The 23,320-nt window shown below is 45.5% G+C and overlaps 1 protein-coding gene across 2 annotated transcripts in view; it reads left to right on the top strand.

Moving 5' to 3' along the window:
* Nucleotides 1–6,380, top strand: part of ahrra (aryl-hydrocarbon receptor repressor a) — a 98,165-nt gene extending 91,785 nt beyond the window's left edge. For both annotated transcript variants that reach the window (XM_056299680.1, XM_056299681.1), the window contains one exon: nucleotides 3,353–6,380. In XM_056299680.1, coding sequence (XP_056155655.1) covers nucleotides 3,353–4,502 — 1,150 coding nt within the window. In that variant the 3' untranslated portion in view covers nucleotides 4,503–6,380. The remainder of the gene's footprint in view (nucleotides 1–3,352) is intronic.
* Nucleotides 6,381–23,320: the final 16,940 nt, after the last annotated feature.

The raw sequence follows: 23,320 nt of genomic DNA, 5'->3' as shown, positions 1-23,320 counted from the left end.
AGAAATGAGAGGGTCGCCTCTATACAGCTGTGAGTCCCTGGGGGGAAGGTTCTGACTGTTGTTCTTGCTTATGCACCGAATAGCAGTTTGGAGTATCCAGCCTTCTTGGAGTCTCTGGGTGGTGTCCTGGATAGGGTTCCACCTGGGGACTCTATAGTTCTGCTGGGGGACTTCAACGCTCATGTGGGCAATGATGGAGAAACCTGGAGGAGCATGATTGGGAGGAACGGCCTCCCCGACCAGAACATGAGCGGTGCCTTATTACTGAATATCTGTGTGAGTCATGGATTGGCCATAACAAACACCATGTTCAAACATATGGTAGTTCATAAGTGTACTTGGTACAAGAACCATCAGGGTGAAGGAGGAGGCCTTTTGGGCTTAGTTAGCCCATGAGTCGCCAGAAGCAGCAGACAGGTACTGGGAGGCCAGAAGCAGCAGACAGGTACTGGGAGGCCAGAAGGGCTGCAGCTTCGGCGGTTGCGTAAGCAAAAATTCGGGTGTGGGAGGAGTTTGGTGAGGCTATGGAGGAGAACTTTCGGTTGGCCTCAAGAAAGTTCTGGACAAACCATCCGGTGAATAGGGAAGGGGAAGCAGGCTTGACTCAGGCTGTGTTCAGCCGGGGAGAGGAACTGCTGACCCAGACTGGGGATGTTGTCAGGCGGTGGAAAGAACATTTTGAGGAGCTCCTGAACACATCCTCAGTGCAGGAGGTAGAGTCTGAAGACTCGGGGGAAGCCCCACCCATATCCCTGGCAGAGGTCTCTGAGGTAGTTAAGAAGCTCCTCAGTGGCAAGTCGCCGGGGGTAGATGAGATTCGCCCCCAGATGCTGAAGGCTCTGGACATTGTTGGGTTGTCTTGGCTGACACGCCTCTTCAGTGTCGCATAGAGGTCGGGGACAGTACCTGTGGAGTGGCAGACTGGAGTGGTGGTTCCCATATTTAAAAAAAGGGGACCTGGAGGGTGTGCTCCAATTATCAGGGCATCACACTGCTCAGCCTCCCTGGGAAAGATAACTCTAGGGTGCTGGAAAGGAGGCTTGAACCGACTGTCGAACCTCGGATCCAGGAGGAACAATGCAGATTCCATCCTGGCTGTGGAACAACGGACCAACCCTTGCGGAAGTGCTGAGGGAGGCATAGGAGTGTGACTAGCCAGTCTACATGTGTCTTGTGGACTTGGTGAAGGCTTACGACTGTGTACCCCAGGGCAGTTGCTACAAGCCATCCAGTCCATGTATCACCAAAGGGAGAGCTGTGTCCGTATTCTCGGCATAAAGTCAAACACGTTTTTGGTGGGTGTCAGACTCCGCCAAGGTTGTCCCTTGTCCCCAGTTCTGTTTGTAATATCTCAAGGCACAGCCAAGGTGAGGAGTGTGTCCATTTTGGGAACCTCAGAATTGCATCTCTGCTCTTCACAGATGATGTGGTTTTATTGGCTTCATAAGAATGCGACCTCCAGCGCACACTGGGGCAGTGTGCAGCGGAGTCTGAAATGACTGGGATGAGAGTCAGCACCTCCAAGTCTGAGGCCATGGTTTTCTACCGGAAAATGGTGGATCGCTCCCTCCAGGTTGGGGATGAGTTGTTGCCTCAAGTGAAGGAGTTCAAGTATCTCAGGGTCTTGTTCACGAGTGAGGGTAGGACGGAGCGGGAGATTGAGAGGCGGATGGTGCAGTATCAGCAGTAATGCAGACATTGTACCGGGCCGTTGTGATGAAGAAGGAGCTGAGCCGGAAGGCAAAGCTCTCAATTTACCAGTCAGTCCTCATTCCAACCCTCACCTATGGTCATGAGCTTTGGGGAGTGACCAAAAGGATGAGATCACGGATACAAGCAGCTGAAATGAGTTTCTTCCATAGGGTGTCTGGGCTCAGCCTTAGAAATAGGGTGAGGAGCTCGGAGTAGAGCCGCTGCTGCTTCACGTCAAAAGGAGCCAGTTGAGGTGGTTCAGGCATCTGATTAGGATGCCTCCTGGGTGCCTTTCTTTGGAGGTTTTCCAGGCACGTCCAACTGGGGGGAGACCCTGGGATAGACCCAGACCTAGCCGGAGGGACTACATGTCCAATCTGGCCTGGGAACGCCTTGGAATCCCCCAGGAGGAACTGCAGGGCATTGCCGGGGAGAGGGATGTCTGAAGTGCCCTACTTAGCTTGCTGCCACTGCAACCCGACCCCGGAGAAGCAGCTGATGATGAGATTATTTACTCAGAAATACTTCAATGGATTAATCAAACCCCGACCAGTACATTTAAGGCCCTATAATCAAACATGAAATGCTTGAAAACACTTTGTAGAGGATGTGTGTGTGTGTGTGTGTGTGTGTGTGTGTGTCTAGGTGTATGTGGCTCCAATACAGCACAACTACCTCAGTAGCTTGGTTGTGTGTGTTGTAACTTCAAAAAGCATTATGGTATCAGACATATGGGTAGTGTGGCAGTCTATTCCGTTGCCTACCAACACAGGGATCACCAGATCGAATCCCCATGTTACTTATTGGTACTTGTGGCTTGGTTGGGCGTCCTACAGACACAATTGGCCGTTTCTGGGGGTGGGAAGCCAGATGTGGGTGTGTGTTCTGTTCGCCTGTTCAGGGGGGAGTGGGAACTGGAGGGAATAGCATTATCCTGTCAGAAAAAGAAAGAAAAAAGGGGGGGAAAGCGTTATGGCAAGTATAAGTGAAGGTCATACTAAAGCAGATAGGCTAAGAAAGAGAGAGATAAATGTACAACAGACCCTCTATGAAAGGCCTCACAGAGAGGGAGGGAGAGGCAAAGGAGAAGGAAGATTGAGTGAGGAAAAAGGGAAAGATATGTGTATGTGTGCGCATACACATATACACAGCTGTGCGTTGTCTATGAGTAGCAGTCAGTCGAAAGAGTAAGGAAAATCCCAGGTCACTGATAACACTGTCTTCCGTTTTGCACCGCTGAGTGCTGTTAGTGGACTTATCATTGATGAGTCAAAATTTAAAGTGTACCAAGTTTATAAGGAAGAGAAGCATCGTGACTCAGCAGAAAGATTTCCACTCCGGATATCAAGAGACCGCTCTGATCCTGTTTTGGAAAAAGCTCAATTTTCCCTGTTAAGATGAGATAGATCCCGGAGAAGATGAGTCAATTCTGGAAAAACACTCTCACTGACTTGAATCAATCAATATATGAGTAGAGTACGAATGAAGATGTTTTCAAATTTGTATTAAGAATAGCAGAGTGGATGTGGATATCATGAATATTTGTTCCAAAGAGACCTCTTTGTCATGAATGCCCTGATGGAAATATAACATTATAGAATCTATTTAGATTGATTTCACCTCTTCTCTCATGACTAATGACCCCCTAAATCTCTTATAGGGAGCGGGGGGAGCACTTGCGAAGACATTCACTCAGTGGAGGACTGGGTGATATTGGAGACCCTCTCCTACTGCCGTGCCCGACCCCCGGAAGCGTTCAGCGAGGTCACCACACCCCCTGGACCCCCCTCTCAAAAGACAATGTTAAGTACTGCTCTGACAGTTTCTACGGCCAGGAGGAGCCCCTCAACTATTGTAAGACTTCCATGGCTCCCCACAAAGGCCTCAGCCCGGGCCTGGGCAGTGGGTGGCCTCTGCGACCCAGCTCAGGGCCCCTCCGAGTGGGACAGGGTGTTGGCTACCTACCCTCCGGCCGGTTCAATAAAGCTGGGCAATACATGAAGCCGTACCGCCTGTCTCCGAGCTGTCACAATGGCAGAGGTGGCGAAGTGTTCGTCTCCAAGCTGTACGGCAACCTCCAGAGCCCCACAGACCCAGACGCCTACTGCGTGGATCTGGTGAAGAGTGAGAATGGCTACGGTGAGTGTTATGATGCCCACCTGATGTCCGAGATGCCGCCCATCAAGGTGGAGCACGACTCAGACTCAGAGAATGGCTGTGATGCGTATGGGCGTCCGTGGGCCATCAACCGCCGCTATGGAAATGGGGTGTATGACCCGAACTCCGGTGTCCAGCTAAAATCAGAGGCAGATTATTACGATCAGCAATACTCCCCATGTCAGCGAGGGAAAACGGGCATCAGTCCGCCGTACAACAACGGCCACTATCAGAACTATGCAGGCGGAAACACAGGTGGACGCATGTTAAAGTGCGACAAAGACCAGGGCAGCAACAACAACAACAACAACAACAACAATGACGGCAGCCAGTTCAGTCCACAGAGACTCTCTCACTCAGACCCACTGTGCAGCAGCCAATCTGTCAACCTCATGGACTCACACATCTATCCCGGTGCAACACTGGACCCCCACAAGGTCTACGTTCACCAAGACTACGGCAAGCATGGTGGCTTTGAGTTCAAAGGTCACGGGCTGATCCATTCGATCAAGCGGGAGCCGATGGACTCACCCCCGTGGTCGGAGGGTGGTCACGACATGACCCAGTCCATGACGGTCGGTCCAAGGAACATTATGCCCTGTGTGATGAGCACAGGGCACCACAAATCCAATCCCTATGTTTATATGCAATGAAAGACTGACTTGCACATTGCTATCACACATATAGAAGAGACAAGATTCTGCCCTTTCCCCGCAGACGTTTTGAGTGTGTACATTATGGTACATCCTACTATCATTTCCATACCAATGCACCAGCATTACACAAAGACCCAGGATATCAACATTTAAATTACCTCTTGGATTCGAGGAGGTCACAAACAAGGCTCAGGTTCTAAAGACTAGTGTTGTGACAATCAAAAACAGTTTGAATCCTTTTTATTTTTTTTTTGGATAATTTTTTTTTTTTTTTTTCAAGGAATACAATTTGTAGTTATCGTTTCCAAGCACTTTTGGATATAGTGACAATGATGCAAGTGTTGTCCAGACACAGTTTTTTTTTTTTGGTTTTTTTGTTTTGTGTATCGTGTTGTGTACACCTGACTTTTGTGAGAGGTTTGGACAACGTTTTTGCTGTAAAAAGTGTTTTATGATTTTGTTTGTTTGTTTTCTTATTCACTTCATACGCAGGATGCTCCTTAAACATGCTTAGCTTATTCTGGAGAGATGGGTGATTTTTGAAAAACACAATTGGGAGTCAATATGCCACAACCCAAGGATTGGTAAACCTTGATGATTTAGTCATTTAATAAAAAGCATTCACTAAGAAAAGTAAATTAGAGCAGCAAGGTGGTGGAATAACTATGGAAACCCCAGTACAACCAGAGGACTTCAGTTCAATCCCTATCCTGCTGAAGTATCCTTGAGCAAAACACTAAAACCCCTTATCAGCTCCAGCAGTGTCCCTGTAGCTACTCCAACCTCCGTGTAGAGGGAAAACTTAATTTACCTACGGCAATCCAAAAATCATCTTATTACAGCTGTCATCACATAAAGCATTGCAGCATATTTGAGAGGGGAAGTCCCTGAGGCACAGTCAAAACGCCTAAATTACACTGACATTTGACATTTTAAATCTGTAAAACGACTGTAAAATGAAGCATCAGTCAGTAATTGACCTTTGAATTGTAGGACCTGAAGTCATATGTCTGCGTACCACGCTACACAGGGTAGATTATCTATCAATGGAGGGAAGGTGTGTTAGATGAGAGCTTGCATGAGAGCTAAAGAAGGCAGCCCTGTTTTTGGTTTCATTTTGATTTTTTTTTTATGTGCACGATAATCTTATAATTTGAAGTCAACACCATGAATAACATCCTGTTGGAATCAAAAAATATATATTTGATATATGCCCTTTTATGTCACGGAGAATGTTGGATAGCTGTGGAAAATTATATTTACAGTACAGCAACAACATTTCAACTTGATAGCCTCTCACTGCCAAAAAATTTCACATTTCCATTGTAATTAATATTGTATTTGGTCTTTTCAGTCACAAACTATTGGTCCATGTTGTAGCAATCAGTGTATTTGCACAAGTGAATTGAAAGCACCAAATTACGAGTAAATATCAAGGTCTCAGTTCTGTGACGATGCCGCTGTGGTTTCTGAATTGCACTATTGGGAGTATTTCAGTTCAAGTTCAGCCTACCTTGACAGGTTGTCGACTCGACACGCACAACTGTAAATGATTTCACCTTTTTGAGCATCTCTTTTTTTGTGTGTGTTTTTTTCCATAAAAGTCTGATGATTAATATTTATTGTATGAGACAGAAGTGTATATTTAAAAACTAAAGTTTTGAAGGCTTTGCTGTCTCACTAAGGACATTAAAGGCTTTTTTCCCCCCTTGCTATCTTTTGTGATAAATGTTAATAACGAGACTTTCGAAAGGCTTATCTTATGGAGGAGATAGCCGCAAGGTAGCGAATACAATGTACATATTGCAGTGTCTACCAATGTTTCTAAGTGTTTTTGCAAATGGGGCTTATCTATTAAATGACTGCTCTTTGTATGGAAAACCTGGCTCGTGTTTTCAATCTCTTGCACTCGCTTAGACTGGTATCACTTGATTGAATGGGCATTTATCAGTGGTTAGCTGATTGGAATTTGGAATATGGGATAGAAGGGGCCTCCTGCACCTACTAAATTTAAGTTTCCTTTATTAATCCCCTTGGGGAACTTCAGTTACTGCAAATTAACCCATCCTAGCTGTGTAGCTAGGAGCAGTGGGCTGCCGCCTTCATGCTGCATCTGGGGACCAACTCCAGTTCTTTCCCCATTGCCTTGGTCAGGGGCACGGACAGGAGTATTAACCCTAACATGCATATTTCTTTTGATGGTGGGGGAGACTGGAGCACCCGGAGAACACCCACTGCAGACACGGGGAGATCATGCAAACTCCACACAGAGGATGACCTGGGATGACCCCCAAGGTTGGACAACCCTGGGGTTTGAACCCAGGACCTTCTTGCTGTGAGGCAACAGCACTAACCACTGTGCCACCGTGCTGCCACCAGTAGGTTCAGAAGGCCGTTATCATCTATTCACATGGTTGATCACTAATATGAATACAAGAGAACTCCAGCTCACTGCTAAACCTGTGGAGCCCGCGTTGACATCACGTAACTTTTAAGTTTCTGTCTGTGAAAAGGGAAAAAATGGCTGACATTCCTTTAATTCTCAGTGGAAAATGCAATATTTTACGATAGTTTCAGCATTAAAATGAATTTGATAACATTTATAGCAAGAAATATGCATTTTATTGCACATTGCACTGCATTTTATTTATGTGACTATACCCATATGGGTACAGAGCATCAAGCCTGGTCTTCTTCACAAGTGGTTTGACGTGCTGCAGGAGCTATACCTGACTGAAGAGAGCAGTTAATAATTTCTACTTCCGGTGTTAAGCAATTAAAACAGCTCTAAAAAATTTGGTAGGGAGAGGATCCAAGCAGCAGGTGGAGGAGATGAGCTGCCCAACAATATTGTCTAGTTTTTTAAGGTCTACAAAGTGAGACATGGCGCCAGTGATATTTCTGGAGAACTGGAGGGCAGGTTCATGACTGGATCTTGAGGCACTCATGTTCTGTCTAATGGTAATTAACTTTGTTATTGAAGAATATAGCGAATGGCTCACATTTTTCAGTGGACAGCATCTCTGATGGGGTTGGAGATGGTGGATTAATAAATCGATCAATAGTAGAGAAGAGCACTTTACTGTTGTTAATATTTTCATTAATAATTTTAAAGAAAGACTGTCTGCCCTGTTTAATTTCTTTGTTGTCTATCCTTGTAAATTTCATGATGAACCTGAAATTTAGTCTTTCTCCACTGTCGTTCCGCTTGGCGACAGTCTCTCTTAAACTAGAATGACCAAGACGGTCATTATGACAGTTTTGGATTTTCAAAGTTTAATAACTTTGTGGGGAAAAAAAGGAAGATACAGACCTGCCACTCCCTGAATGCTCCTAAAATTGCATATATTTGCATTAAAATTAGTTTTAAATCAATTGCACGCAAAAAAAGTTATAAGATCTACGTAAAACGACCATGAACAGTCAAAATGACCATCGGTTTTTAAACTCTATATTCTGGTTTTAAGATAAATACCAAATTGAGATATTAATGCATTGCTGGTGGTATGTCTGTTAGGAAACGACTGACACCAAAATTTACATTTTAACAACTATAATACTATTTTAAAAAAATGTAAACTTCAGAGAGATATGTGATTTCCATTTTGTTTTTCAGGTATTATTGCCAACATGTCTGGTTACAGACGCCGTTTCAGGCGCACCATGACAACCACTGAAGTGTGGCAGTATTTACAGGCGTTGGACACTGGTGATTTTAAATTGTTTGAAAAATAGTATTAAAGTTGTTAAAATGTTAATTTTGGTGTCAGTTGTTTCTTAACAGACATACTAACATATGCAGTGCATTAATATCTCAATTGGGTATTAAGTAGGAGTGAAATCTTGACAGAATACAGAGTTTACCATGGTCGTTCTAGTAGTTTTTAAGTTCCAGTCATTGTTTGGGACTGTTTCAATATTTATTTTCAGTTCTTTTTTTACATTTCACGTTTTTTAGGCCTTGTTACGCTTGTTAGATTAGCAATATGTGTTTTCCATTTTGTATTTAAGGTAACTTTTTCACTTTTTCAATTTTGCTATTCAAGTTCGACCATGTCTCTCTGAAGTTTAAATTATTATAGTTGTTAAAATGTTAATTTTGGTGTCAGTCATTTCCTAACAGACATAATAACATATGCAATACATTAATATCTCAATTGGGTATTTATCTTGACAGAATATAGAGTTTAAAAACTGGCCGTCATTTTGACCGCCCATGGTCGTTTTAGGTAGGAGTGAAATCCCAGTCGTTCTTTAAGCTGCCTAAGAACCACTCTATTTCTCCAGGGGGTTTTCTATGTTTTTACTTTTAACAGGTGCAATGTTGTCAAAGATATTTCCTATTTTTGAGTTGAAGTTGATGTCGTGAACTCATTTACTGTTTTCTGAAATGTTTCAATTGTATTATTGTCAATGAAACATTTTTTGATTGTTCGAGTGCTCTTCTGTTGTACAGGAAAAGCAGACACATCAACAAATATGCAACAGTGATCTGAAATAGCAACATCCATGACACAGGGTATAGTAATATTAAGTCCTTTTGATACGACTAAGTCCAGAGTATGCTCCTTATTATGGGTGGGTCCAGAAACATGCTGAGTGAGAGCAAATGCCTCCTGTAAGCTAATTAGGTTTCTAGCATTGGGGTCTGTTCAATTGTCCACATGAACACAAAAATCACCGGAGATAATTAAACAATCGTTGTCAGGGGAAACCTTTGACAGTAGCTCAGAAAATTCATCAAGAAAGCCATGTTTAGATTTTGGTGGCTGATAGACAGTTATTATCAAACTCAGAGCTTTACAATGTATAGTAAAGCAAGGTATTCAGAAGATGTGAATTCCCCGAGGGGGATTTCCTTGCAGCTATAGGAATCAGGGAAGACAGCACCTATTCCACCGCCTCTCTTATCAGATCTGGTGGTATGGAGGAATTTGAAACCAGGAGGTGCTGTCTCAATGAGCTCGACTGCGCCATTTCTATCCAGACAGGTCTCGGTCAGTAGGGTGAAGTCCAGGTTATGGGTACTTATTCATTAGCGACCTGTAGAACGACCTTCTTTTGTCTGAGGTGCATGGCTTTGTGGGGGACTGATAATTGAAGTCCGAACTGGTAATAAATTGTTTAGATCCCTGTATGTTACGGGGAAATTACGGGGTCTGTGTCTATGGTTTATCATTACAAGAATTAGTATGGCAGAGTGACAGTCATTAGTATGATGGATCGGGCTCACCAAAGGGCTTGAACAGGTATAGTTTACCGCAGAACCAAAAACTGAAAGCACTCGGCCCCTGTGGACATCAATTAGTGACGGAACTGTCCACACCTGTGTGTGGGTGCTGAATGTTGTTGTCCATAGCACGGACAGGAAAGTTGGAGACAATGGAATAAAACACATTTGCAGCTAGCATTTGCAAGCCTGCTCCACTTGGATGGAGTCCATCATGTTTGAAAATAGAAAAGCATTCCAAAAACAAATTAAAATTGTTGATAAAACCAAATTATAAATGACAGCTCTGCGACTGAAGCCAGGTTTGACGCTGCAAAAGTCTGCTAAAACAACCAACACCATGGCCCGAAAGTGGGGAGTGGGCCAGAGATAAAAACTTCCTTCTTACTCAGCTTAAGAATGTTAAAAAGATGCATAAAATCAGATTTTAAAAGCTCGACTGCTGCCGTGGAATGTCATTTGTGCCAACATGAATGACAAGTTTCTTAACGGAGGTATTATTACACAGCAAACTACGAAATTCTGCCAGGATGTCATTTACCTTGGCACCTGGAAAGAAGTGTCGCAGCCTTGTTGGACCTGATGTCCCCGATGATAAAATCATCCAAACAGACCAAAAGATGGCTGTGGAACAGGTGCAGTAGAAGAGCACACCCAACCACCATACACCGGTGGATGGGGGCTCCCAGCCAGTGCAGAGGACACAGCACCAGGGGGGATGTCACCGGTGGCCAGTTCAGAGCTGGCAGAGTGTCTGAGCACTGCCTCCTTCAACAACCTAAGTCGAACGGATGAGGTTTCCTTCAGGATTTCAGGTGGTGAGCAGTAGTCGATGAGGAGCGCTCTGCTCCTGGATGCGACAGACTGGTCAGCGGAGGGAAGTCTTTGTTGTCCAGGATGTCAAATCCATTTGCTGGCAGGTCGGGAGGATCAGCCGATAAAGAGGGAGGACAGCCAGCAAGATCAGGATGGACCGGGGGAGTTGGGAAGGTCATATTTTCCAGAACTTGAAATTTATTTCCAAGCTGGAAAGCCTCGTTTGAAAGTGGATGGAAGCAGTGTTTACCCTGGCGGGGTTTACTGTTCTTAACCTGGACCCAAGGCTCTGGGATGGCTAGAGTCGAGCAAACTTGGGTCTTAGGTTTTGCTCCAAGGCTGAGCCACACATCCTCCCTCAGAGTAGAGAGGCCTGTAGAGTGGATCACTTCACCTCCAGACCACGGAATAGTGGTGTTATTGTCCTGGGCTAACGTTGTACGGTCTGGGGGGGCAGAACGGGCTGGCGCCCCTCTGATTGCCTCGGAAAGAAAGTTGTTTTGACTGTGCTGTGGCCAGGGATGATAGGTCTAGTATTAACTTGTACCTCTCCCTGAGTTCAGCCTGTAGTTGAGCAACGTCAGTCTTCAATTGTGCAAAGGTAGAACGGCTGTCAGGCAATAAGCTAGAAAATTGGCATAAAAGTCCGTAAAGGTGCTAAAAGCTTAAAATCCTCAATAAAAGCAACCGGTTAGCCTAGTCACCAGGCTAAAATAAACCTAGTTAAGCTGGCAGCAGCAAGATGGTCCAGTAAGCTACATCCATCTGATAGCCAACTTAAAATTACAAATAACTTAAGATCCAAACATCCAGTGACAACATTTTTATCTTGTTAAAACATACAGGTAAAACAACCAGTAAAATTGCTGCTAAAAACTAGATAAAAATGTCCATTTATGACAGAGCTTCTAGCGAAAAAAACAAAAACAAAACAAAAACGTCGACACATTAAGAGAATCTGAGCTTCTATCCAAAACACCTGATATGGTTTCTTTTATTCTTACCTATCCTACAGCATATTATAAACACCATTAGTGTTAGAAACACGAAAGCGTCATATTTAAGTGCCTAGAAAAGCTTAGAACCTGAGAACTCACATATCACCCAAAAGAACAAGGTCACTAAATGATTTTGCAATGCATCCATTTTGATTGCTAGTTATGATTGCCATTCTGTGTTTTGGTGACCTCTAAAGTGTGATGTTATTCCACTCACCCAGTGCTAATTCTATTTAACATGTCCTACAACAGCAGCCAAATTTTAATGTTCAGTAAAATGCTTCTGTTTCTTTAGTGTCCTCTGAATTTTTTAATATAAAGGCGTCACGGTGAATCTTCAGATTTGTGTCTCTATCAATAATAAATGTCCAACAGTGCAGGATACCGAGGATCCGTAGCCACATCTCCTGTATGATTAATGTGCAGTAAAGTCGGCATGACAGCTCCTTCACATGAGCAGGGAAACTTACTCTCATCACTTACCACCGTCTGGGACAAGGGATAGAGCCAAGGGAATATTGACATCCAGAGAGAGAGAGAATAAAATGGGGGGAAAAAAGGTAAAAGATATGGGGAGACAAGGAGAAAAACACCTTGCATGACCTTAAGTGAGCTACTTTCCTAGCCATTTTTCATTATGGCTAAAAAAACTTTACCGCAACAATGGGGGCAAACATCAGAATGAACATATTCAAGGTGTTTCCCTGCACATTAATGGAGCACTTTCAAACCAATAGCTGCAGCTTAGATGTAGAAGATATTTCCCTCACACCAAAATCAGCTTCACAACGGTTTCTTTGGCAAAAAGGAAATTAGGCGATTTGAGCCTTTTAGGTCATCGCCTCGATCTATGCTTCAAAAAGGTACCCAGAAAATTAAAACTGCGGATTATACCAGTTTACATTAACATTCCTCCCTGGCGTCATTCTGAGGGCGAGCCAGAGTTCAAATGGGTTCAAGACTCAGACAAAGCCTTTGTTAGGAAGTATTTTCAGGTCAGAGCTACACAAATGCAGCCTCAGATATAAATACTATGAGCCTAGATTATAGACTAAGTGGCTCAGAGAAACTGCGATACCGGCTCTGCCATTATAAGGCTAACAAGGTTAGGGACCTCTGTGTTATTACCCTTGACACTAACCTTAACCCCAACATTAGCTTTATTTGAAAAATGTAGTTTTAGGCCTGTTGAATCTTCAGTCTCATAAATCATTTACAACCATTAAAATATCGTTCCAGCTTTACTTTTTCAATTGGGAATGTCATTTCCATACTGTAATGCTATGTGTCGTCACCATCTACAGTCACTAAAGTGTTATTATTCCAACAAGTCTTTGCTGTCTCAGGTTCACTGCAAAGTAGAAGTTTTATTTTATCAAATTTGCCACGAATGTTAATTTTAAACAACATCGTATAAAGACATGGGCCGACTGTACTATTGAAGACCAATCTTAAAAAAAAAAGTACAACTTGGGGTATCCGGGTAGCCTACCAACACGGGGATCGCCGGTTCGAATCCCTGTGTTATCTCCGGCTTGGTTGGACGTCCCTACAGACACAATTGACTGTGTCTGCAGGCGGGAAGCCGGATGTGGGTATGTGTCCTGGTTGCTGCACTAGTGCCTCCTCTGGTCAGTTAGGGCGTCTGTTCGGGGGAGGGGGGGGGATTGCGTGATTCTCCCAAGTGCAATGTCCCCGCTGGCAAAAATCTTCACTGTCAGGTGAAAAGAAGCAGCTGGCGACTCCACATATATTGGAGGAGACATGTGGTAGTCTGCAGCCCTCCCCGGATCGGCAGAGGGGGTGGTGCAGCGACCAGAACGGCTCGGAAAATAGGGTAATTGGCCAAGTATAATTGGGGAGAAAAAGGGGGGTAAAAAAACAAACCCCACCCCAAAAAAAACAAAAACCCGGGTGACTTCTTAAAATCTGAAGAAAAAAAAAACCGGTAAATGTCAGCAACACTAATAGTAAAACTAATCAGTACAGAGATGTGAAAAAAGTGCACCACGTTTCCATTCTATGGACTAACATATTACATAGGTTTTACTTACTGGGCCTCGATCAAGTCCTACAATAGCTGCAGTTAAAACTGAAATACAAGTAACACGTAAGATGTTATTTAGTCAACAAAAATAAGCTAACACGATGAAGCATTCTGCGGAAAAGTTATTCGACTCTTGTGAGTCAGCTACTTGTATAACCTGCAGCATTTGTGGATGTTTTATCAGTACATTTCTCTTTAAAAAAAAAGCCCTCAGCTAAGCTGATGTTTGAGGACATACATTTTATGGCACAGCCTTCTCAAGGTCCTGCCACACATCTAAAGAGCGAAGAGGTCTGAACGCCGTCTTCGCTGTTCCAAAACCCCCAATTTTCTATTTCAGCCATAAAGTGGTAGATTTACAGTGTACTTTGGATAGTCGTCCTGTCGCATGATCCACTTTTGGCTGAGCTTTAAGACTGTTGGACAGAGGGTCTTACATTTTCCTCTCAAACGCTGGTACAGAAAGGAATTCATGGCGGACCCGATGACTCTTGAGAGGCGTCCAGGTTCTGTGGCTGCAAAACAGCCCCAAGTCACCACCCCTCCACCACCATGATTCAAACTGCTATAGGTGTCTTGTCGATGACCTATTGCGCTGTGGAATGGAGGACTTCATGCTGTTTACGAATGGCTTCATAACCACTTTCAGACGGATGACGGGCAAAATTCGCCTCTCTGAGATCATCACAAATACTGTTTGTCCTCGGCACGCTCTATAACACAAACTATCAAAAGTTTGTGCGGTTATATACAGGTTGCAGCACTCTCTGATGATCAACCAATCCCGTTCACATGATTAACAGCGCCTGCTTCTGATTACAGATGTGGAGGGGATGGAGCGGCGCTCAACTTTTTTTAAAAAACATTTTTACCACACATGGCTTCTGCAATGTCGGCTTATTTTCGACTGGATGGATGAAAAAGTAGAATCCGTCATGAGTCACATGAGGCCAAAGGAAAAGTACACTCAAATATCATGAAGAAGATAGAAATATAAAGCTCATACATCGATAGATAGATAGATAGATATCCGTCTCTGAAAATCCGTTTTTAAGCAGAATTCCCTCTGGTTCTCAAGGTTTAATAGTGAATGCCGCCAGTGAAACGTTTTTTTAACCACTCAGAGAAACCATACGACTCCCTCACGTTGATGATCTGATGTCATGTCTGCACAGGAGCAACATGACTACAAAACATGTCACCACAGCATAAAACTATAGGGCAGTCTGACACTTTTCCATATTATTTGTCATTAAAGACATGAAATGAAAATGATTTTTTAGCTTATTACATTATTTCCCCAGTCATATTATACCCCCAGTCAACAACTTGTGCCAAAAATTCAGTCTTTTACTTATCCATCCACCCATTACCCAAACCGCTTATCCTTACCCAGGGTGCCGAGGGATGCTGGAGGCTATCCCAGCAATAATAGGGCGGCGAAAGGCAGGGAGACACCCTGATCGCCAGGACACCACACACACACACACACACACACACACACACACACACACACACACACACACACACACACACACACACACACACACACACACACACACACACACACACACACACAAACACACACACACACACACACACACACACACACACACACACACACAACTAGAGACAATTTAGTATGGCTGATTCACCTGACCTACATGTCTTTGGGCTGTGGGAGGAAACCGGAGCCCCCAGAGGAAACCCACACAGACACGGGGAGAACATGCAAACTCCACACAGGATGACCCAGGACGACCCCCAAGGTTGGATGACCCCAGGGCTCGAACCAAGGACCTTCTTGTTGTGAGGCGACGGCGCTAACCACTGCGCCACCCGTCTTTACTTATTTTACATCAAAAACTAATCACCTCAACTTCCTCTACAGCGGCCACATTTTTGGGATTGTCACCAACTCTGAGCGGGCATGTGACCAACATACCAACCAATAATATGAAATGTGTTGCATGAGCCAATCACGTCACATCACCTCCCTATGTTTTGTCCTGCCCCAATATCCTGTTGTTCTTGGAAATGCATCACAGTATGGCAGCAAGATACGCTCTGGCCGTCGTTTCCCACATTGCCTTTAACTTTGTGTGCTGGCATGTTGCTGTGACATGAAACCTGTGATCTCGTCAAACCGAAATGGGCCTTCCTTTGCACTTTTCTGAGTGGAAAGTCGGATTTTTTCCGAGTTCAAACTTCAGCGGAACGCAGCACAAGACTTGCAGCAGTGGGATCATAAACCATTACATCAACCATTTTTTTCAAAACCATTTTCTGCATTTTTGTCTGGGGGTGTTGATTTCCTTTATTTGCATTTTGCTCCTTCCTGTACTGAGGAGCGACACCAGTGGCGTTTCTCAGCTTTGAGCCTATGTGACGTTTTGGATCATTCTCCCAGCAAGCTGCACGGCGCCTCCTAACGGCACTCGAACAGCCTTACAAAAACACTCATGGTGTCCGGGTAGCGTGACGGTCTATGCCGTTGCTTACCAACACAGGGATCGCCAGTTCGAATCCCCGTGTTACCTCCGGCTTGGTCGGGCGTCCCTACAGACACAATTGGCCGCTTCCGTGGGTGGGAAGCTGGATGTGGGTATGTGTCCTGGCCGCTGCACTATCGCCTCCTCTGGTAGGTCAGGGTGCCTCTTACGAGGGGGCAACTGGGGGGGAATAGCGTGATCCTCCCACGCGCTACATCCCCCTGGCGAAACTCCCCACTGTCGGGTGAAAAGAAGCGGCTGGCGATTCCACATGTATCGGAGGAGGCATGTGGTAGTCTGCAGCCCTCCCCGGATCGGCAGAGGGGGGTGGAGCAGCGACCGGGACAGCTCGGAAGAGTGGGGTAATTGGCTGGATACAATGGGGAGAAAAAGGGGAAAATCCAAAAAAAAACACAACTTTCTCACAAATGGTCAAACATGAGCTAAAGTTATTACAGACCACCAGCCCATGCATGTACTTATGTTACTTTCCCCATCCTTTAACGTGTTCTTACGTAGTCTTTTGTGTAGGATGACCTAAAGCACAGAGATGAAAGAGATTGTTTCTTTCTCACATCGCTGTAAATGACATTAGTGCTCATTTGGAAGCATAAACTGCAGTACTATCTTTTTTTCCTCCCGTCATAAAATGTATTAAAAGGTCCAGAGCCAACAATTTTATTGCATGTATGGCATCGCAACTAATAGGGAGTGTGGAGCCGCAGCATGTCATTGTTGCAATATACGATTATATTTAATTCATTTTATTTTGCCCCTCAAAATGTTCAGCGGGGGCAGCAAGAAAAAACAGAAGTCAGTTTGTCTTATTTCAGTCATTTCTCACAATCTGGCCTTGATTGCGGTTTATTCAAACTTTGAGAAAGAATTACTAGTTTTTTTTTTCCTAAGAAAAACAGCATCTGCCATTTGAAAAACTGGCCACTTTTCATCTCTTATATCTTGAAATTTTATTTATTGATGGAAAAATACTAAATCTTATTTATCCCATCTTAGGTTTACAAAACATTAACAGGTAATAATGTTTTTTTGTTGTTTTTTTTTTATAAATGAAAAGCATTTTGAAATGAGACATTTATGGCCAAAACCGCACAGCACGCTGGCATGTCAGGGCTTTAATTTCAGCCCCAGACGTTAGGTTTACAGTCAGATATTTTTATTCATCGTACCCGAGTGACCATGAAAGTCACTTAGCATGGTTGACACGCTGTCTGCAAATCAAAAACGCCTTCATCGGCAACACTCTCCAGGTGTGTGTAGATGGATGGTAAAGAGGATTTGTGCGAGTCTGCATGTCCTCCTGGATAGTTTGCTCAGTTACAAAGGACAATCAACCTTTTCTGCAAATCTGAGCTCGGTCTTGAAAGCCTGTGACCAGTTCTGACAAACACACATTTACACCTTAACAGCTTGTTTCATGTCCTTCCCCTGGTAAAACCTCCGCCAATACCGCCAGCATCCCACCCAACCCATACCTGCTGACCCTGTGTGCGTGCGTGTGTGTGTGTGTGTGTGTGTACATGCCGACATGTATACATACATGCAGATATAGGCATGAACACTGTATGTGCATGTACTGTAGGTGTATGTGTCACTGCTGGCCATTAGCAGGGTCGGTGTGTCATACAATAACAGGAAATCCAGGATGGAGGAGCACTTCATTGAGTGCTTGGTCTTAATAAACAGAAGTCTACCGGCTCCAGACTAATAGCAACAACCCCCCCCCCCCTCCGGTGAAATGTGCCCCTGCGTCCATCTTTGCAAGATAAGTAGAGAAATAAAGTCACGGTTGCACATGGGGTTATTAGCGTTAGCGGCTATCATGCCAGTAACAGGGTGGAAAATATTTAAACACAGATACCAGTAGCTAGTCTGAAAGGAGAACTTTTTTTTAGCTTCCTCTTGGCTTAAAGGTGGTGTTGTCAATCAGAAATTCTACTTCCGCCTGTGGTTGTGGTAGTGAATGGAAATTCCCCTGACCAAGTCAAGCTGTTCCTGGCCCTTCACTCATACGGGGGAGTTTCCAGGCATTCCCTTTGCATGCAAAGTTACAATAAAATGCTGAAGGTCTGGGTGTGCCGGGCTTAAAGTGATTACCGAAGGACTGATGAGATGGTTACTCACTGAGAAAAAAGACTTTTCTTTCCACGGGGAAATACAGCAGCCGTAAAAAATTCTATTGTCATCCATAACTTCTTTGGATTCATACTCAGACATACGGATGATCCATATAATAGCGACGCATACCTTGGCCCCTACCACTTTATCCCTGACAGGATAAAAATACATGTTTATGAAATCATATTATCCAGAGTGCTAAAGCGCCTATAGTAAACAACAATTAACAATTGCAGGTGTCTGGGTGGCATGGCGGTCTATTCCGTTGCCTAACGACACGGTGATCACCGGTTCGAATCCCCGTGTTACCACCGGCTTGTCGGGCGTCTCTGCAGACACAATTGGCCGTGTCTGCGGGTGAGAAGCCGGATGTGGGTATGTGTCCTGGTTGCTGCACTAGCGCCTCCTCTGGTCGGTTGGGACGCCTGTTCAGGGGGGAGGGGGGACTGGGGGGAATAACGTGATCCTCCCACACGCTACGTCCCCCTGGCGAAACCCCTCACTGTCGGGTGAAAAGGAGCGGCTGGTGACTCCACATGTATCGGAGGAGGCATGCGGTAGTCTGCAGCCCTCCGCGGATCGGCAGAGCGGGTGGAGCAGCGACCGGGACGGCTCGAAAGAGTGGAGTAATTGGCCAAGTACAATTGGGGAGAGAGAGAAAAAAAATGGGGAACATTTTCAAAAGACAATTGCAGTAAGCAACCGAGTATAACCTGCATATGAGAAGCACAGCTATTTTCAACCCGCTTCGTCGGGCGGAGCCGCAAGCATGGACACTTTGAGCAATCGTGTCACACACCGGTGGATTTTCTCACGCACAAATTCCACTTAACGAGCGCCCTTAGCTCGCCGTCTCTGAATGTGAGCTTATGAAATACAGCGAGTGATATCCGTGTTCATCCGCCGGGTCTCTCCCGTACGTACAGTATGTATACGGTATACACGCGCGCCATCACATCAGTGATGCTGCACAAAGGGAGCTCTCCGCTTTTGTCTCAGCACAGATCCATGACTGATGATGTGACACTGGGGGGAAAGGAGGAAACCCACGATGAATGTTTAATGTTCGCCGGCATGCATGCAATCTTCCGGCACGCCACCTGCATGACACTTGTTCACGATGGGAGGTGAAAGACAAGAGAGCGTCAGAGAGACGGCGAGGAGGAAAGAGGAAGAGGTGAGAGAAAAGACGTTCACTCGGGAATGGGCGAGAACAATGCAAAGAGTGAGCCCAATCAAGAGAGAGGTGGGCTGGGCGGACGGACGGAGGGGCTTAGTGCAAGTGTAATGTAAGCGTAGTGTTTGATGCTTGTTGACAGCTGTATCTGTAAGGGGGAAGCGGAGGGAGGGCTGATCCTCTCTCTCACACATAAACACACACACTCGCAGACCTATAATCCTGCACCATGCGAGGTTGCGTGACCATTCATACCCACTTCTCGCTGCTCCCCACACCATTTGTCCTAATTGGTCACACCCACACTCACTCCCGTCTCTCCCACACACGCTCACACGGGCACAGGCACCAATACAGACACAACATTGTCCACCTCCCCTCCCCATGCCCCCGGTGTTAATAAGAGCCCTTGCGGGTATGTCACAGACACACGCACACATAACGTGCATGCATATTACCATGCACACGCTCATACAAGCGTGCATACACGCAAACACGTATACACGCAGCCTAGTAAGCAGATGAAAGTCAGTCACGCAACCCCCTGGCCGTACTAACCGCCAACCACGCCATTTCCCCCTTCCTGACTGCAACACTGAGTTAATGAAGACAGCGCAGTTTGCTCCGTGTCTTACCTTGCTTAGCGTGTCGTCTTCAAGGACACTCATTGTCATTTGCCTAAAATAGCTAAGAGAGGTGGAGGGAGGTGGAGGGAGGGAGCGTCTGGGTAGCGTAGCAGTCTATTCTGTTGCCTACCAACATGGGGATCCTGGTTCGAATCCCCATGTTACCTCTGGCTACAGACACAATTGGCCCTGTCTGCGGGTGGGAAGCCGGATACGGGTATGTATTCTGGTCACTGCATTAGCGCCTCCTCTGGTCGGTCGGGGCGCCTGTTCAGGGGGGACGGGGAACTGGATGGAATAGCGCGATCCTCTCACGCGCTACATCCCCCTGGCAAAACTCCTCACTGTCAGGTGAAAAGAAGTGGCTGGCGACTCCACGTGTATCGGAGGAAGCATGTGGTAGTCTGCAGCCCTCCCCGGATCGGCAGAGAGAGTGGAGCAGCGACCGGGACAGCTCGAAAGACTGGGGTAATTGGCCAAGTACAATTGGTAAGGGCAGCTCCAGAGCCAAAAACTTGTCTGATTCACAGACCCTTCCTCTAAAATTAGCCACTGAACGCAGTGTAAAGGTAGTCAGTGGTCAAATGACGGGGTTTAGGTATGCGTCCAAGGGCCACTGGCCAGCTGAAATGTTACTGAACGCACAACTCGGTGACTCAGAGTTGGGTCACGCAAGCCACAGCTGACCGCGAGTCAGGCGCACATGTTGACACGCACATACATATGCACACCGACCCACACAGATGGACATAATGCTTTGTAATGCTCAAGTCTTTCTGACAATCCCCGTGTCTGTTCTCCATCACAGCCTTCCTCACAGGTGCTTCCAGTTGCATACTCCCACATACTTGGTTATGGACCGTGAGATGGAAAGTTAGAAAGATCCGAGAGACAGAGCAATAGATAAACAGACATCATTTCTGTACACGTGACCATCATCTTGTCCATTGCTAGAAGCTGAGTCATCAGCCTCTCCAAAAGTTAGAAAAGTATTCCTTGGCATGTGTGAAAGTCTCACGCAGGACCAGAGACAGAGAGGGAAAAACAATTACAGACAGACTGACACTCTAGCCAATACTCTCAATAACAACATTCTATTGGTAGCCAATTATGATACGAACACACACACACACACACACCCCTACAAAATCAATCAATGCTACGGAGCAATTCCAGCTGAAACATTCAGGGCCTACGGGGATAAAGTGAATGCTCTAATAATTTCTATGTGAGATTAGGGGACAAATACAGTGAGATTAGGGAGTGACTGCCAACACCGTTTGTTGTGTTCATGCTCCAGTTCACAGATTAATCTGAGAGGGTTACGCGAGGACAGAGACGGGAACCGCTCCATAAGCTGGCAGACGTCTCTACCCGCTGGTCACAACAGCACACTGCAGCTGGTACAATCATGAGTCTCATCTCGTGTCCCGTGACGTTTTAAAAATAACTTGCTAAACGGTCAATGGACTGCAGTAATATAGCGCTTCTCTAGTCTACCGCCCACTCAAAGTGCTTTACAGTGTACGCCTCACATTCACCCATTCACACACACTGATGGAGGAGGCTGCCATGCAAGGTGCCTACCTGCTCATCAGGAGCAGTTAAGGGTTCAGTGTCTTGCTCAAGGACACTTCGAAACACTCTCCGCAGGAGCCGGGGATCGAGCCGGCAACCTTTCGATTACTAGACGACCCGCTCTACCCTGCTCTACCACTTGAGCCATGCTGCCCCTGCTGCAAGGCACACCGAAAATGGAAGGAGCTGCTACCCTGTATGGCTGCAATCTACCGGTAGATGTTTATGATATGAATAACCCTCTGTGAAACATGTAAGTATGCGTTTCATGGCATCCCCACAGCCCACCCCCACTATTCCCCAAATATGATGTGTGCTTTTAGTCAATCTGAAAGCACGCATCTGAAAACCATATGATTAACGGATAGTATGATTTCATCCAAACGTTGCCTCGTTTCTCTACAGTTGTGCACCGACACAGACGGATACAGCGGTCGACTACAATAATAAGTAGTATTAAAATTTACAGTTTCATTTAGCAGATACTTTTATCCAAAGTGACGTGCATCTGAGAGTTAATACAACACAAGCAAGGATCTAGTCAGGAGACAACAATGCAAGTAAGCGCCAAAAAACTAGGTTCAAGTCCAATAGGACATATTGATTAGTATTGATGAGTGTTGGATTTACTGGTCGGGGGCATCATCTTAAGGGTCATACCCAGTAGAAAAACATAAACCATCACACTAATCGGCTGAAAGCAGAGCCACTGATAGTTTATAAGGACACAGCGCACAATAGAATTAGCACAGCCACGTAGCGTGGTGGTCTATTCCGTTGCCTACCAACACGGGGATCGCAGGTTCAAATCCCCGTGTCACCTCCGGCTTAGTCAGGCATCCCTACAGACACAAATGGCCGTGTCTGCTGGTGGGAAGACGGGTGTGGGTATGTGTCCTGGTCGCTGCACTAGCGCCTCCTCTGGTCGGTCGGTCGGTCGGGGCGCCTGTTCAGGGGGGGAGGGGGAACTGAGGGGGAATAGTGCGATCCTCCCACTCGCTATGTCCCCCTGGTGAAACTCCTCACTGTCAGGTGAAAAGAAGCGGCTGGCAACTCCACACGTATCGGCGGGGACGTGGTAGTCTGCAGCCCTCCCTGGATCGGCAAAGAGGGTACAGCAGCGACCGGGACAGCTCGGAAAAGTGGGGTGATTGGTCGGATACAATTGGGGTGAAAAAGAGGGGGGAAAAAGAGGGCTAAGCATTCATGCTTAGTTGATAAAAACAAACTATATTGAGATGTTTGCTAAAACAATAATTATAAAAATGAGTAAAACGAGTGTTTGTTATGCACACCAACACGTGATCCCTGTTCTGAACCCCACCCATCACAAAGCAGCCAGCGGGTTGGGAATTTCACACTGTACTCTAGATTCCTGATGAAGAGAAGGCCCTGCAATCCTGTTAAGACGGACCGAGGGGGCCTGTTATAAGAGGTACCAGTGCGCTGACAACTTCCAACTCTGACGACGGGCACAAAGGCTTGTCAGGATTGATTTTGGACCAAACCAGCCCAAATAAAGCCTGATGGCAACTGCGGTTTTCAGATCAATGGCCCTAATTATTTATCTAGGTGGGCCGAGTCAAAGGGAACAAGCAAAACTTTATATTCCCTTGCATTTTCTCTTCAAATTTGCACAAAAAAAAAATTCAATACAAAAAGAAATGTGTTAAGATGCAAAAATAACAGGGGCCAAATACCATATCATGGTTCTG

Source organism: Lampris incognitus, chromosome 19, assembly GCF_029633865.1.
Source record: "Lampris incognitus isolate fLamInc1 chromosome 19, fLamInc1.hap2, whole genome shotgun sequence".
NCBI classification, from domain to species: domain Eukaryota; kingdom Metazoa; phylum Chordata; class Actinopteri; order Lampriformes; family Lampridae; genus Lampris; species Lampris incognitus.
This window is presented reverse-complemented; position numbering and strand designations above follow the sequence as displayed.